Source organism: Bufo bufo, chromosome 7 (genome assembly GCF_905171765.1).
Source record: "Bufo bufo chromosome 7, aBufBuf1.1, whole genome shotgun sequence".
Taxonomy (NCBI): domain Eukaryota; kingdom Metazoa; phylum Chordata; class Amphibia; order Anura; family Bufonidae; genus Bufo; species Bufo bufo.
This window is the reverse complement of record NC_053395.1, coordinates 185,040,800-185,058,541: the sequence shown is the minus strand read 5'-3', so window position 1 is coordinate 185,058,541 and position 17,742 is coordinate 185,040,800. Positions and strand designations below refer to the sequence as shown.

The window sequence follows — 17,742 nt, the reverse complement described above, 5'->3', positions numbered from 1 at the left end:
ATATCTTTTCAGCATGCAATAGTCAAAGTGAAACCAAGGAAGATTGCCTATTAAGGAGTTGTCCCACAATTACAATTTACATTTCTCTGTTAGATCAGGCAAAACATAAAAATTTTTCAATTGGAATAATTTTAAAAACTGCTTCTGTGTCCTTATTTCATATTGTTTGGAGGTGCTGGTCTCATTTTGTTTTTGACATTGTACATTTGGGCCTCATTTGGACTGTGCACTCCTGCCCATCTACCCAGGGCTTCTAATCAGAGTATAATATAGCTGGATTCTACAGTACATTAGAGCTATGGTAGCATGCACCTGTACTTTATTTCATAGTGTTTGGAGGTGTTGGTCTAACTTGTAGAATTAAAGTAGTGAGTCTAGCACTTGGGCCTTGAATAAAACCATGAATTTTTTATTTCAAATATTTAAAAAAAGTAAAAAAAATGGCACACAGCAGGACATCACCCCACACCAGTCAACGCGTTTTGGACTGTACTCAGTCCTTATTCATGACTGGTCTAACTTAGTTTTTTACATTGCTTCTGTGTCTAGATATTGCTGGTTATGGCGCCACCTGGTGTTCTTTTCATTCCTTTTCAGAATGTCCACATTTGTCCAGTGCTGGTGAAAAAAGCCACTTCTAGTACATATATTCTAACCTTGTGGTCTGCAGAATAGCAGAAATCGACCCCCTGTGTACACTAGGATCCAGACAGTAGGCCTGAGCTATTGAGTCTGTGTATCTGCCATCACTCAACTCATCACAAGAACGGCTGGGGGCGTTAGAACATGTACTTTACATCAATATCTACACACAGAATTCCAAAATGATGCCAATTGAAAGTTCTTCTGATTTACATGATCCTGGAAGATATTTAATTGTGGAGCAACCTCTTAAACTTACATTATTTAACAGATCTGGGGAACGATCCCCAATGTAACATTTGATGCATACCTAGCCTAATACAGTATATACTGTAGTACAGCTCATACCTTAAGACCAAGATCCAACTCCTTTAGAGAACGTCTGATTTCATGAAGGAGAATATTCATCCTTTCGCATTCCTGAAAGCACACAAGGATGTATGGAGTCCGCTCCGCTGTCTTGGAGGTTATATCTGCCATATTATATCCTTCAGGGAGTTTATCTAGGATTTCATCCAGCAATGCTTTAACCTGGGGAAAAAAGCCTCATGATAAGGTCATTTGTAGCAGTTATTCTTCGTACAGTAATTGACATTGATACATTTGATAACATATTTTTACCACATGTAATACAATAACAGTTTAATCAATACAATTGAAAGGGTTAATATGAATGCAGTATGAAATACACAGAATTGTCTGTATATATCTATAGGTTACATACTTGTGTATACATGAGCACTTGGGAGATAGTTAAAAAGGGCCCTATAGCAACATCGAAATGTGACCCCCTTCCTGGTGGTGGTTCATAAATCCACACATACTTGCATTCGCTTCCTTCTTTCATATATCCACTTGGTACTGCTTATAGTTTTAGGAATATATATTACTGTATAGATACATGTCTAATGAGAGTGCTACCAGTTTGGAGGTCATCCAGTGGAACAGGAAAGGTTGACGCTCCAGGGAGTCTATTAGTTTATTCCTACGAACATATGAATTCCCTTGTGCACACCATATTATCAGCCGCACACTGAAAATGGGACTACTGGGTATGCGTACGGCTTATATTTTTAAAAAAAACAGTCCAATAATATACTTATCAGGAGTAGGTTATAGGATTTCTATTGATATGTATGGTCAATCATTAACTGGGAAATTTACATAGCAAACAGGCTAAATAAATGGAGTGTTTTCTAAACACGTTAATGAGTTCCTCTGTAGCACAGGCTCCAGCCTGTGGGATCATCCTTAGATCACAATGATGCTCTTCATTAAACTCTCCACTTTTAATGAGTTGTCTTTACTATGGAAAAGGTCTGAGATTTGTATTTATCCTTTGGGATTTTAACTAAAAGGCAATACCTGCACTAGGGTTCTGTGCCGTCGAGTGACTTTAATGAGCCAATATAACAATTACAAAATATCATGTAAAATGAATGCAAAAGATACAATTTATTTCACTCCATTTACTCTAAATGATATCGTTTATTGTATTTTGTAGCCAGGGTTGTATTCTAGAATATTTTAAAGGCATGCTGACCTTATATTTTGCAGAAATATTTAATAAAAATCTAAAAAAAAAAGCATGTACAATTTTGCAGCAAATCTGTTTAATACATTCTGTTATGTCATTGGTAGCAAGATCAGGTGAGACAATATTAAGAACTGCATTTTGGGTTGTACCCAGTGGGAGATTTATTAAAGAGGACCTTTTATCGGTCCAAACATTGGAAGATAACTATCAGGCTGTGTAGAGCGGCGCTCCTAACTCATTTAACAAAATGTGCACCAGAGAACTGGCACATATTACACCAGAAATCTACACCAGTTCTAGTGCATGAGTGGCCCCGGGATCTCACAGCACTTACTATTATTCCGGGGCGCCGCTCCGTTCTCCCGCTAAGTCCCCCGGTATTTTCGCTGACTTGGTTATACTAGAAAGAGTCTGCCCTGTTTCTCCCTGGGTGTTCCTTCTCCCAGACTGTAGCGCTGAGCGGGACATAGCGGGAGAACGGAGCGGTGCCCCGGAATAATAGTAAGTGCAGTGAGATCCCGGGGCGCCACTCTACACAGCCTGATAGTTATCTTACAATGTTTGGACCGATGAAAGGTTCTCTCCTCAGCCCACCTCCTCTCACCCACTTTTTTAAAAGTGCAAAGGGTGTCGGAGAAAATTTGTTTTAGCCAAAATCTGCAACTTTGCTATTCCAGAAAACTGGTGTAGAGGCTTAATAAATCTCCCCCCCCCCCCCCCCGAAACTCAATTCTTCTAAAACTAAAATGTCTTCAGATATATGTGGATTCTATGTTCAAGGACGTACTCTATACCTTTTGAAGCAAATGGGAAAAAGATTCAGTTTTACAGAAGGCACTAATGTTTTCTTATCTTACCCAGACTCCATTGATTAAATCTTTCAACTATTTAAAGGAGTTGTCCAGGATTAGAAAATCATGGCTTGCTTTCTTTCAAAGACAGCGCCAGACCTGTCCATGGGTTGTGTCTGATATTGCAGCTCAGCTCCATTGGAATGAATTGGGCTAATAAGCTGGACTGCTACACACAACCTGTTTTTCTGAAAAAAAGCCACCATTCTTTTCTTATCCTGAAAAACTGTTCCATAAATACAGGTCCCCATTCTGCCCTATTGAGAGGAAACTTGTTTTACCCTGTAAGGTATTTCTGGCTGTGAAAATGGTCAAATTGTTGTTGTTAGGGGGTCATTTATCATATGCGGGTGCTTTGTGACATTTTTAAGTCTGTCTTTTCTTAGTGTATCTGCGTCAAATTTGTGAAATGGGGCATAATAATTATATATTTGGCGTGATTGCAATATGATTTACGCCCATATGTGTAAAAGTACACCACGAGTTTGCCTGCCGTGGAGATGCGACTTGCAAAAGTCGCATATAGTAAATGTGCCATAATCTAGATCTAGGCTGAGGGGAAGGGGTGGCTCACCTAATATGGCAATATGTGAGGTGCTCTGGGTCTGATCTGAGTCAGAAGGAATGAAATGCAAATGAAAGTATAGACCGGCACTCAAATATTTGGAAAAAAGCTGGATTTTAATATAAAAAATGGACAATAGGGGGTAGGTGCAATGTGCAAATATATAAAATGATATTATGATAAAGGTAATAGTTAGGGTAAAAACAGAGTAAAAACAAAATAGAATAAAAAGCAGAGTGACCCTTTGAGTTACCCTGTGGGGTAGCTGATGTGATATAACTGGCAATAATAGGTAAAAGTCACAGGGTGTCACTGTTTGCTAATAGTAAGTTTGTGGTAACTTGTTGCAGTATCTAATGATTGCCAGAGGTGTGTCCCGGCGGATTCATACAGCGGGAGATGTACAATAATGACGAGCAATACTGCAGACTTCGTGTGGTACAGAAGTTCGAATGGTACAACAGTTCGGGTAGTATAAAAATTCGGATGGTAAAAATTCGGATGATACAAAAAAAATCTGATGGTACAAAAATTCAGATAATGTGGAGCCAAGATCGGGTGGCGTCCCACCCGATTTGGAAGTACTGGCCCGTATTACCTTACTTGAGGTCTGCTGTACGTCTTGCTTATCCCCGATCTCCTCCTTGCAAAGGCTGTGGCCGATGTTGGAGTGAGTGTACGTTCTGCAGGTTTGGGCGGGCCTTCCTCTGGACGGCGTCCCACATGTAAGGCACTGGATGCGCGCCGATAATGCGCGGGCTTCTGGCGTTCACGATCGGGTAAATGTTCCTGGGAGATCCTTCTCTGCTGGAAGCGCTTCCGAAGCAATGTAGAATGTTTCTCTCTGTGCAGATTTTCCAAACGCATTTCGAAGTCTTGAGCTGACTTCTTCATCAGTGGTAATCTGTTCAGATCTCCCAGGATTTTTATACTGACACCCGACAACTTACAAAATCCGGGGTGGATTTTGTTCAGAGAGCGACTTTTTTCATTTTATTGTTTATGAGAATGTTCTTTTTGAGACATGTAAAAATGGATTACATAGTATAGTATGTTTTTTTTTTGTATCATCCGAATTTTTACCATCCGAATTTTTATACTACCCGAACTGTTGTACCATTTGAACTTCTGTACCACACGAAGTCTGCAGTATTGCTCGTCATTATTGTACATCTCCTGCTGCATGAATCCGCTGGGACACACCTCTGGCAGTCATTAGATACTGCAACAAGTTACCACAAACTTACTATTAGCAAACAGTGACACCCTGTGACTTTTACCTATTATTGCCAGCTATATTACATCAGCTACCCCACAGGATAACTCAAAAGGTCACTCTGCTTTTTATTCTATTTTGTTTTTACTCTGTTTTTATCCTAACTATTACCTTATCATAATATAATTTTATATATTTGCACATTGCACCCACCCCCACTTGTCCATTTTTTTGTATTAAAATCCTGCTTTTTTCCATATATTTGAGTGCCGGTCTATACTTTCATTTGCATAATCTAGATCTAATCTCACTTTTAGCTCTTAAACATAGACTCACCAAATGTCACAAAATTTGACCAAATGTCGCAAAAAGTGCCATAATCGACATGACTTGCAACATTTTAAAGCCCAAAAACTGAAATATCTGATAAATATCTTAAATATCTTATTTTTTTGCAGTTGCTCTCCAATGCTCTCTTGGCGTTCTAAATGTGCTCTGAATATTTTTTTATGATACACTCAATATAAAAAAACATTAAAAATTGACTGTTAACTTGTAATAAAATGTCCATCCTCACTATCATGTGGATCATGCCATATTCCAGATAAATTCCTCATTTTGCTGAAGTTTGTCCACCCTCCCATCTGTAGACATCTATTCATTAGACCAACTACTGCCATGGCATAACCTCCCCTTTTATTAAACTGTCCATGCCTTCATCTTTCTACACATCCAGACCCAGCATTTAGGGAATCATCAGCTGGGTGTAAATTCATGTGCATCTATAATACCCCTCTCCCCCTCACTCACTTTTCCAGCCCAGTTCTTTGACATGCTTGCATGGCAAGTACATAGAGGTTCCTCCACAGTTACCACCAGTGCTAATTTTCTTGGACAGAACAAAGGCACAAATAATTCCCTCTTTTCTTTATGTTACATCAAATCCTACCATTAGTTCATTAAGAAATTTACACAATTTTCCTGTGTCTGTGAATCATGCCTATATATGCCGGACCTTATCCAATGACTCTTGTATACAGATCCGTCTATGCTGTATACTGATGTAAAACACGTGAAGATTTAGAAGATTCTGTCCTGTGAACTTATCGGAAAAATAAGAATGAAATTACATGGGAAGATCACACCAAGTCTTAGCCTTACCCAGTACATGCTCAGAATAATTACACTAACCTTTTCCTCCTCAGTCTGAGGTGCTCCTTCCCGGTTTATAGAATCTCGTGACTGTAATTCTAACAATGTACGGAAAAGATTGTCTGAAGCCACAGTTAAGAATTCAATTTCGGCGTTAGGGTGGAGGCCATAATGGACAGGGCTCTCAGGTGGCAACATCTCATCAATGTATCTATGGTAGCCTTGATAGTCAAGGTTAGAGGGTATCACAAATCCAGGCGCTAAGGCGAGTTTCCTATCAAACTGCAGAAAAAAGAGAACATTGGATGTAATCATCATAACAAAAAAATACTTCACACTAAATCTCCCGGGGATATTGGTAGAGACTCTGAGAAAATTACCATCAGTGACATTATTTCAAGAAAAGTGTCCAGAAAGGGTTGGCAGATATCATGGGCTGCCATCATCTCTCTATAGTTTTTTTATTTTCCATGTTTGTTTCTATTCCCCTCCTTGAGAGGGGAGCCTCAGATCTGTGCTAAAACAGAGTTTCATTGAATATGACAGAAAACAGAAATAATCCTTCTTAGCAGGGTGGCTACAGATCCAAGTTTCCTGTGCCTTGACCAGCGGGATCTCTATCCTTAATTCTCTTGTCCCTGCAATTCTTTTCAGTCATTGTTACAAGAGATCAAGAGAACGTCTGGCTTGGTGCATGCTGGTTCTATTGCTCCATGCAGCAAGTTTGACTAACTTACAGCATGAATAATATTAAGGGTCAAGTATTTTAAGGCTTAAAATATAAGGCTGGAAACATATCTTGGAACATAAGGCTACAGTGTATGCGGTGCTGTAAATCTCATCAAAGGAGAAAATAGTTCTTTAGGATGATCTTCAGTCTCCAGCATGATGGCTTGGAATTGGCAGGGGGAGGGAGTGTCTGATTGCTTACATGTTCTTATTTCTTGATCCTTAATATAATTCTCGTTTGAAAAGATACAAGTGTAGAAGAACCAAACATGAGACCATGCTACATTAAATCTACAAGATTTAGATTCTTAAAGATACTACAAGATGCTCTCAAACCAACGTGAAACCTTTGCAACGTAAAGAGAAGACACTTAGTAACTATTGCTAAATTAGCCTGTATAATGTATTTATGTGTCACTTATATGAATATAACCAGATCATGCAGCACAAGTAATGGATAGACTATTATAATTGATAATAAGTGCACGTGACAAGATTCAGCATGCGTACAGTAACAATATAATTGTTTTCTACTGATGGATCAGATCTATGTTCCTATGGTGTGTGAATTAAAATGTAGTAGGTATTCTATCCTAAGGCCTCATGCACACGACCGTTGTGTGCATCCGTGGCCGTTGTGTCTTTTTCCATTTTTTTTCGCGGACCCATTGACTTTCAATGGGTCCGTGGAAAAATCGGAAAATGCACCGTTTTGCAGCCGCATCCGTGATGTGTATTTCCTGTCCGTCAAAAAAATATGACCTGTCCTATTTTTTTGACGGACAATGGTTCGCGGACCTATTTAAGTCAATGGGTCCGTGAAAGAACACGGATGCACACAAGATTGGCATCCGTGGCCGTAGGTTACTTTCATACAGACGGATCCGAAGATCCGTCTGCATAAAAGCTTTTTAAGAGATGAGTTTTCACTTTGTGAAAACTCATATCCGACAGTATATTCTAACACAGAGGCGTTCCCATAGTGATGGGGACGCTTCTAGTTAGAATATACTACGAACTGTGTACATGACTGCCTCCTGCTGCCTGGCAGCACCCGATCTCTTACAGGTGGCTGTGTTCCGCACAATTAACCCCTCAGGTGCTGCACCTGAGGGGTTAATTGTGCATATCATAGCCCCCTATAAGAGATCATGGGCTGCCAGGCAGCAGGGGGCAGGCCCCCTCCCTCCCCAGTTTTAATTTTATTGGTGCCCCCTCCCTCCCTTTATTGTATTATTTTCATTGGTGGCACAGTGTGCGGCCCCCCCCGGCCCCCCCTCCCTCCCTCTATTGTATTATTTTCATTGGTGGCACAGTGTGCGGCCTCTCCTTACTTAGCAATATTAGAAGCATCATACTTACCTGCTGCGCTGTCTGTGACCGGCCGGAGCTCCTCCCACTGGTAAGTGACAGATCATTAAGCAATGCGCCGCACAGACCTGTCACTTACCAGTAGGAGGAGCTTCCGGCCGGTCACAGACAGTGCAGCAGGTAAGTATGATGCTTCTAATATTGCTAAGTAACCATGGAAACCAGGACTGCAGTAGCGTCCTGGTTGCCATGGTTACCGATCGGAGCCCCAGCGATTAAACTGGGACTCCGATCGGAACTCTCCGCTGCCACCAATGATCGGGGAAGGGGGGGAGAGGGGAGGCCGCACACTGGCCACCAATGATATTAATACAATGAAGGGGGGCGCACTCTGGCCACCAATGATAATACAATAGAGGGAGGGAGGGGGGGCCGCACACTGGCCACCAATGATAATACAATAGAGGGATCCTATGGTATATTAACTCCTGACTTTACATTGAAAGTCAATGGGGGACGGATCCGTTTGCAATTGCACCATATTGTGTCAACGTCAAACGGATCCGTCCACATTGACTTGCATTGTAAGTCAGGACGGATCCGTTTGGCTCCGCACGGCCAGGCGGACACCAAAACGACTTTTTTTTCATGTCCGTGGATCCTCCAAAAATCAAGGAAGACCCACGGACGAAAAAACGGTCACGGATCACGGACCAACGGAATCCCGTTTTGCGGACCGTGAAAAAATACTGTTGTGTGCATGAGGCCTAAGATTGTTAAATTATGAAGGACCCCTTAGTAGGAAGATCAGAGGTGCAATCACATTATGATGTCAAGGGATTGGTGGCTAGGTGCTTTAAAGGGGTCGTCTCACTTCAGTAAGTTGCATTTATCATGTAGAGAAAGTTAATACAAGCCACTTACTAATGTATTTGCTGGATGGATTCATTTTTCCATCACATTATACAGGTGAAACTCGAAAAATGTTAATATCGTGCAAAAGTTCATTTATTTCAGTAATGCAACTTAAAAGGAATTGCATTAATGCAGCTCAAAATTAGAATATTGTGAAAAGGTTCAATATTCTATGCTTAAAGTGTCAGCTAATTAATCCATACCCCCTGAGCAAAGGGGACCTGAGATTGTGACTTTGGGGTTTTCATAAGCTGTAAGCCATAATCATCCAAATTATAACAAATAAAGGCTTGAAATATCTTGCTTTGCATGTAATGAGTCTATCTCATATGTTAGTTTCACCTTTTAAGTTGCATTACTGAAATAAAAGAACTTTGCACGATATTCAAATTTTTCGAGTTTCACGTATATACTGTTCGTTTCCATGGTTACAAACCACCCATGCAATCTATCAGTGGTGGTGGTGCTTGCACACTATAGGAAAAAGCATCAGCCTCTCTGGTGGCCAGGACCATGGGAGCGCACATAGGCTGGTGCTTTTTCCTATATTGAGCAAGCACGACCACCACTGACGGATCGCAGGGTGGTCTGTAACCATGGAAATGAGCAGTGTATAATGTGATAGAAAAATTAATCCAGCCAGCAAAGGAAGGAATATGGACAATCACAATATATTAGTTAGTGTCTTGTATTAACCCCTTTAAGTGCCTACTTTGTGGAAATCCATTTGGACACTGGTTTTATTTCCATCGTGTTGGTATGAGATACACCTTTTTTATTCTTACATATAGCCCTCCTGATTGCAAGGCATCTGTCACCAGCAACCTCTCCATCAAACTGTGCATAGACACATAGCTGTGATTCACCTGAATAAAAGGTAATTTTAGTCTTTGGTGCAATGAGGGTCAGTCACCGTTGCTCTTGTTGCACCCAAGCTCTGCTCCTTTCCGTGGCCAGCCACTCCCTGGATGCCTTGACAGACTGGGCCACAAAGTGCTGCAGCTTAGGTGCAAACAAGAGCAATGGGGACACCCTCCTTGCACCAAAGGCCTAATTTGCACAATCAAGGGGTCGTCTCATCATAGACAATGGGGGCATATTGCTAGGATATGACCCCATTGTCTTATAGGTGCGGGTCCCGCCTCTGGGACCCGCACCTATATAGAGAACGGAGCACCGCAAGGTGGTGGCTGGAGGACTACGGTCTGGCCACCACCAAGCTGGCTCCCCATAGAAGTGAATAGGAGCGTACCACGCATGCGCGGCCCCCGCTCCCATTAATTTCTATGGGGCCGATGGAAATAGCCGAGCCAGCGTTCGGCCATTTTTCGCCGACCCCATAGAAAATGAATGGAGGGCGGCTACGCATGCGCAGTGCGCCTCCTTCACTGGCAGGGCTCCGTTCTCGATATAGGTGCGAGTCCCAGCAGTGGGACCCGCACCTATAAGACAATGGGGGCATATCCTAGCAATATGCCCCCATTGTCCATGATAAGACAACCCCTTTAAGAAAAAGTATCATAACTTGGGAACGGAGCCTCAGATCAATAAAAGAAAAACTGTGCTTTTATCAGGTAAACTACAGCTATGTGTCTATGCAAACAGCTGGATAGGGAGGTGGCTGGTGACAGATTCCCTTTAAAGAAGATTTTAAAAAACAACCCCTGAGGTTTTCTTTTTCATGCAATATTAAAATAACCATAGAAACGCTATATAACACTCTGCAAATTTCTTGTACTGAACGTAATCACAGTTCATTTGACTGAATAAAAATATCTCAAATTACATGCATAGTGAAGAGTCAAATCCATTACGTGATATGGTCTGTGTTCCTATCTTTTGTAGAAGGCAATTTATCTACATTTTATGTACAGGAAAATGATTGTCAATGTAGTAAAGTTTAACACACAAGATGTTAGATTTCTGAGTATAATACATGTACAGTACAGACCAAAAGTTTGGACACACCTTCTCATTCAAAGAGTTTTCTTTATTTTCATGACTATAAAGGCATCAAAACTATGAATTAACACATGTGGAATTATATACATAACAAACAAATGTGAAACAACTGAAAATATGTCATATTCTAGGTTCTTCAAAGTAGCCACCTTTTGCTTTGATTACTGCTTTGCACACTCTTGGCATTCTCTTGATGAGCTTCAAGAGGTAGTCCCCTGAAATGGTCTTCCAACAGTCTTGAAGGAGTTCCCAGAGATGCTTAGCACTTGTTGGCCCTTTTGCCTTCACTCTGCGGTCCAGCTCACCCCAAACCATCTCGATTGGGTTCAGGTCCGGTGACTGTGGAGGTCAGGTCATCTGGCGCAGCACCCCATCACTCACCTTCATGGTCATATAGCCCTTACTTTCAAAGTTTTCCCAATTTTTCGGCTGACTGACTGACCTTCATTTCTTAAAGTAATGATGGCCACTCGTTTTTCTTTACTTAGCTGATTTTTTCTTGCCATAATACAAATTCTAACAGTCTATTCAGTAGGACTATCAGCTGGGTATCCACCTGACTTCTCCTCAACGCAACTGATGGTCCCAACCCCATTTATAAGGCAAGAAATCCCACTTATTAAACCTGACAGGGCACACCTGTGAAGTGAAAACCATTTCAGGGGACTACCTCTTGAAGCTTATGAAGAGAATGCCAAGAGTGTGCAAAGCAGTAATCAAAGCAAAAGGTGGCTACTTTGAAGAACCTAGATTATGACATATTTTCAGTTGTTTCACACTTGTTTGTTATGTATATAATTCCACATGTGTTAATTCATAGTTTTGATGCTCTTTGAATGAGAAGGTGTGTCCAAACTTTTGGTCTGTACTGTATGTACGTATAATAAATAACAAAATTGAAGGCAAACATTATATGTGGCGAGAACAACTGGTATTGATACATTTACTTTCCTAACACTGATATGTTTACAATATGAACTAATTTGTGTCGAACCAGGTCTTGGTTCAGTCATGTGAAGGGTCCTAGACTTTCTAAAGGGTGCTGCCACACTACATTTTTTCAACAAGGCCTTGTAAATAAAACTGAATTTGACTTTCTGCTCCCCAAGGCTCCCCAGACTGCTACGTTCTATTGCTTGCCAAAGATACATAAGGGGTTACAGCCCCTGAGGGGACGACCCATCGTCTCAGGTATCGATTCCTTAACACATCATACTGGTATCTACCTCGATAAAGTACTCCGCGATTTTGTAATAACTTTACCATCTTATACTAGGGATTCGATGGATTTCCTTCGAAAGATCAAGACGCTATCTATCAACCCTAACAGTATCTTGGCAAGCATAGATGTAGAGTCTCTCTATACATCCATTCCACATGATCGAGGGTTAGAGGCGGTTTCTTCGTTCCTGTCTACCAGGGCACTCAGTTTAATCAGCATAATGACTTTATTCTGAGGCTCCTTGATTACACTTTGACACATAATTTTTTTCTGTTCAATGGCTCCTTCTACCACCAACTCAGGGGGACGGCAATGGGGAACTCATGTGCCCCCACCTATGCCAACCTCCTCCTGGGTTGGTGGGAGGACCGGTTTGTCTTCCCAGATCAGCATCGTTGGTGGAGCGAGAACATTACCTTTTGGACTCGCTTCATCGACGATGTTTTCCTGATCTGGGAGGGCAGTATACCTGCGTTTCATGAGTTTTTAAATACTCTTAACCAAAATGATATCGGTTTAAGCTTTACTTTTGAGACGCAGAGGGAACAGATTACTTTCCTCGATGTAGTAGTGACGAAGTCTGAGGGGACCTTGATCACCTCAGTATTCCGTAAACCAACGGCAACCAACAGCATTCTGCACTGGGAGAGTCATCACCCCTTGGCTGTTAAGAGGGGTATTCCCAGGGGCCAATATTTGCGGGTTCGCAGAAACTGCTCTTCAGGAAGTAACTTCTACTTTGAATCAAATAAGCTGAAAAACAGATTATTGCAGAGAGGCTACCCCTTGCCACTCCTTAAAGAATCTTTCCATCATGCGGAATCTATAAAAAGGGAAGATCTACTTTTACCTAGACAAAAAGAAACCCTGGGTGAGGGTCAGATTCGTCTGAATTCCACTTTTGATTCCAGCAATAAAGAAATAATATCCATTCTAAAAAAACATTGGCCAGTACTCGCAATGGACCCAGACCTAACGCAGGCAATCAGGACATACCCCCAGGTGACCTACCGCAAAGGGAGAAGCCTGCGGGACCGCCTGGTTCAGAGTCATTACGAGGGCCCCAAGAAAGAAGGCACCTGGCTGGACCGAAAGCCCCTGGGTGTCTTCAGGTGTGGATTGTGTAAAGCCTGTAGCTCCATCAATACCTCAAAAACAATTATCTGTTCTGCGACACAACGTCCCTTTACCATCCGGGACTTTGCTAACTGCAGAACCAAAGGAGTCGTGTACATCTGTCAGTGTAGTTGTCCTCTTGACTACATTGGTAAAACCAAAAGAGAGTTCAGGAGAAGGGTCTGTGAGCACCTAAACGATATTAGGAAGCAAAAAGATACCCCAGTGGCCCATCATTTTAACAACATCCACAGGGGTGATTTGACCTGTGCTCGTTTTTCCGTACTAGAGGTACTCCCACTACCGGAAAGAAAAGGGGACTGGGACAAAAAGATTCTGAAGAAAGAGGCTTCATGGATCTACCGGTTCCAGTCCCAATCCCCTCGGGGCCTTAACGAAAGATTAAATTTTACATGTTTCATCTAGTTATTCCCTGTCCTTAATATGTTTCTTCAGTCGGTGTCTAGTATTTATTATTTAGGTATGTTGCCCCCTTAACTGTCCTAATCGATGCGTAAAGCATCTTACTATATAGGTGATCTTATTATCTGATCCCCTTATCCTTGTGAAAAACTCTGTGCGGTCTCCGTTCCAATGATTAAGAGACCACACAGAGTATTATTATAATTTAGACCTATCCTTATTTGTATCTTCCGGTATAATTAAAACTTCCATAAGGTCCTTTAGTCCCTTTTTTGGACCATTGTTTAGGGTTAGGGAGACCTTATTTTGTTCCCCCCTAATAGCTGCTGTTTCCTGAGTGGTTCCCACCTGAGGGATCTCCTAATAGGGCTCCAGCAGCGCTTGTGGACCTGGGTGGAGCATTTGCGTTCCACTGATGCGTTCCACCGGGTTCTGGCGGCTGATGCGATGTCACTTCCGGTTTCGTCATGCGTTCCACCTTGCGTTCCACGATCCCGGAAGTGACGCGCAATCACCTGCGTTCCAGTATGCGCTCCAAAAGACCGGAAATCGTGTCTGAGCGTCCGGAAGTGCTGCTGTACCGGCGCCAGTCTATAAATAATTGACTTCACTGTAGCAGGGGTCAGCTTTGGACCCTTATAGCTCGACCCCTGCCTGGATGAATCCTCATCTCTACCGCCTGTAAGTTTCACTGGGCCTTATCCCTCTTTTCTATGGGCCTAGATCAGGAATATTGGGAATTTTACGTAGTCTTTCCCCTGCTTTGTTTACCTCTGTAATTCTATAATACATGTAATCATGTGGCCTTCTTCTGGTTGATGGCCAGCTGTGAGTCCTGTGTGGGCATCACGTGCATGGCCGTGTGACCTGTCTTAGTGACTTACCATTGCGAGGCTATCTTATCAGTTACACTTTTATTTACTCGTTCTTAGGCACCTTTGAGCGGAAGGAGGGTCACTTTCCTCCTCTTGGGGACCGGCAGCGGAATAAAGTATCATGGTCTTTAACATCCGGTTGCAAAAGCTAAGTACCATATTTCATCGTACCCCCTGATGAGCCTAATTAGCATTGGGCGAAACGCGTCGGGGTTTTTGTGGTGACCACCTTTCTGTTGGGAACATTTTAGTGACCAGCGGATTTTGCTCACCTGAGAATAATGGTGACATACATCCATATAGAGCACCATTTATTCGTCATTGTATTTTAAGTGTTTCCTGGAACTTTTTGTAACTAGGGAATTCCAGGGACCTGTTAGCACTAGGTACGGGGACAGGGAACCTCCACCTTTAGGGGGTCGCCCTGGGCACAGCAGACCTCTAGGGACTCTAGGGGTAGCTAGTGCCTAATTTTAGCCCTGCATCTTCGGGCTATAAGTAATTATTTATCCCTTTTTCTCTGTTTACCTATTTTTCCCCTGTGCTTACGGTGTCTTTATGTTTGTTTTTTTGTCCAAGGGATTGCTACTCCCTTACTGAGTTCTCTCGGCCAACGTAGCTTTTTCACAGTTGGTATATTTATACCTATACCCACTTGATCATTTATTAAAGGTATTTTTAACAAGTCACTTTTTTCTCTTATGCCTCTTTCTACATTTTTTTAGCCTTTTTTGGCATGTAATAAGCACTATAAAATTCAGGTGTTTTTCATAAGCTTTTTGGGTGGTGAGGTCTTTTAGTCACACGTCTACTTGTGTTTTTGTTTTCCTATAATAAAGCCTATAGGAAAATGCTGTACCCAAAAAAACTGTTTGTAGGGTGGTTCATAATTTCTTATTGGCCATCATGTAACATCAGCCGTGGTAGTTTTTGCTTGAATATTAAAAAAAGTCTATAAAAAATAAAGCATTTTTGAAAAAAAAACTTAGTGTGAAACCACTCTTACACATGGCACTTATAGCACCTTCCTGAATATGAGATTGTCGTGGACATTTTGAAGACATTCTGTCTCAGGTGGTGAACTGCATGTAACGGCAGAATGTCCATGATTTCAGCAACTAAAGATTAGTATTTACAGAATATTTCAATATACTATTTGTATAAATTGCCCTGTGTTAAGGTGCTGCAATCACACTCCAAATGAGCAAAACGCTTGTTTGTCGGGTGATTGCATCCTTCATTCGGCAACTAAAATTGGCAGGAGATGGTCCTGTGCAGGCTTGGACTGGCCCACAGGGGAACAGGTGGGCCCCTGAGAAAGATGGGCCCCCAGTCCACCAGCACAGCAACTCATATAACCTATATCAATATAAAAAACTGGGTAGACTATATCCAATTTATTATTATAGATGCATCGGAAGGTTAAAATGGCCTCTAGGAATAGAGGCAGGCCAGCCAGGATCCTCTCTTCCCTGGGACCCACTTTTTGAAGTTGCTGCAGAGACCCCCATAATCAATCATCTTGTAGTATCGTGTTGCTGTCTGCCTCCTCTGTGTAGGCAGGTAATATTTGCAGGTTGCTGTACAGTGGGCCCCCAGAATGAATTTTACTGGTGGGCCCTAGGCATTCCAGTTCTGTGTAAATGGGATGTGCTGCTGACATTATGCAAAGTAAATGGGGGATGAATGATCGTAATAACAATTGTTTGTCCCCCATTCATTTTGCATTGGGTTGTGTGAAAGGCCCTTTAAATGAGCGCTGATTAATTTTAATATTGTCCATTGGCACTCTTTCTTAGCCCCGCATTTGGCCTCTGTAACAGGACTTTTAGATACAGAATCTGCACGCAATAATAGATAGAACTGGGGTAAAACAGATACGAAACGGTGGCTCAGGTTAGTTATTTTATGTTTGGATAAGATACTTTCCGTGTGTTATTCCATGTGACATTTTGTCTAAGAGAGGGGACTGCATGTATGGGAAGAAGGAGTCTTTACTTATGTCCATGATTTCAGCAACTAAAGGTTAGTGTGTGTATAATTTTGTAAACATTTCTCAAACATTTTTCAAAATCTCTGCTTGCCAGGACTTTATTTTCCGTCCTGCATAATGGAAACCAGACGGATCCGTTATGCTTGTCCATAGACTTCTATTATGACGGATCAAAAGGGAAAGCCTCGTTTTGCATTCTGTGTTACGAATTCTATTATAAACCTATAACAGAATACCCTAATGCAAGTGTTAACCCGGCCTAATAGGTGCCTTAAACAGTCTAAAGATGTGGCAGATTTATCATCGAGCTTTAGCCACTGTGATACATCTGACTCAGTTTAAGGCCTAGTTCACACGAACGTTTTTTTTGCGAGTGTACGGACCGTTTTTTTGTGTTCCGTATACGGTCCGTATACAGAACCATTCATTTCAATGGTTCCGCAAAAAAAACAGAATGTGTTCCGTATGCATTCCGTTTTCGTATTTCCGTTTTTCCGTCCCGTTGAAAGATAAAACATGTCCTATTATTGCCCGCAAATCATGTTCCGTGGTTCCATTCAAGTCAATGGGTCCGCAAAAAAAAGGAACACATACGGAAATACATCCGTATCCGTTCCGTTTTTGCGGAACCATCTATTGAAAATTTTATGCCCAGCCCAAATTTTTCTATGTAATTACTGTATACTGTATATGTCATACGAAAAAACGGAAGGGAAAAACGGAACAGAAACGGAAACACAACGGAAACAAAAAACGGAACAACAGATCCGTGAAAAACGGAGCGCAAAAAACTATAAAAGCCATACGTTCGTGTGAACTAGGCCTAAGACTAAGGGAGTCATTTATTATAATATGCCTATATTAGGCTTATTTCAGGTTCAGATGGTTAGTTGCGTCGATATCTGCGACTGCTCACGCCAGGTCTAAAATTGCAGGTACGGCGTGCGTGGGGAAGAGCTGGCAGGCCCGTCTCATTTATCATTTTCTATGCCTGTTTTAGGTGTAGAAAGTGGTCTAAAAGTAAGACAGCAAGGAAGCTGGCTTACATTTAGAACTGGTGCTGGATGCACCGAAGTTATGGAGAGGCCGGCGCCTCTTCATAACTTCGGGGGATCCTCCGCCAGCTATGGGGCTTTAGATGCCTGTCTTAATAAATGTGCCTCTAACTTGACACTGATTTAATTGCCATCATCTATCCTGGATTTGCGTAATTTTTTGTTATGTGATTGGAAT

At 41.8% G+C, this 17,742-nt stretch overlaps 1 protein-coding gene across 1 annotated transcript in view; it reads right to left on the bottom strand.

Annotated features, from left to right (window-relative positions):
• LOC121008813 (dynein heavy chain 11, axonemal-like) overlaps positions 1 to 17,742 on the bottom strand; it is a 489,011-nt gene that overhangs the window by 25,566 nt on the left and 445,703 nt on the right. The window contains exons 77-78 of the mRNA XM_040441508.1: positions 6,003 to 6,245; positions 991 to 1,173 (exon numbers count right to left, since the gene is read on the bottom strand). Of these exons, the coding sequence (XP_040297442.1) occupies positions 991 to 1,173; positions 6,003 to 6,245 (426 nt within the window). The remainder of the gene's footprint in view (positions 1 to 990; positions 1,174 to 6,002; positions 6,246 to 17,742) is intronic.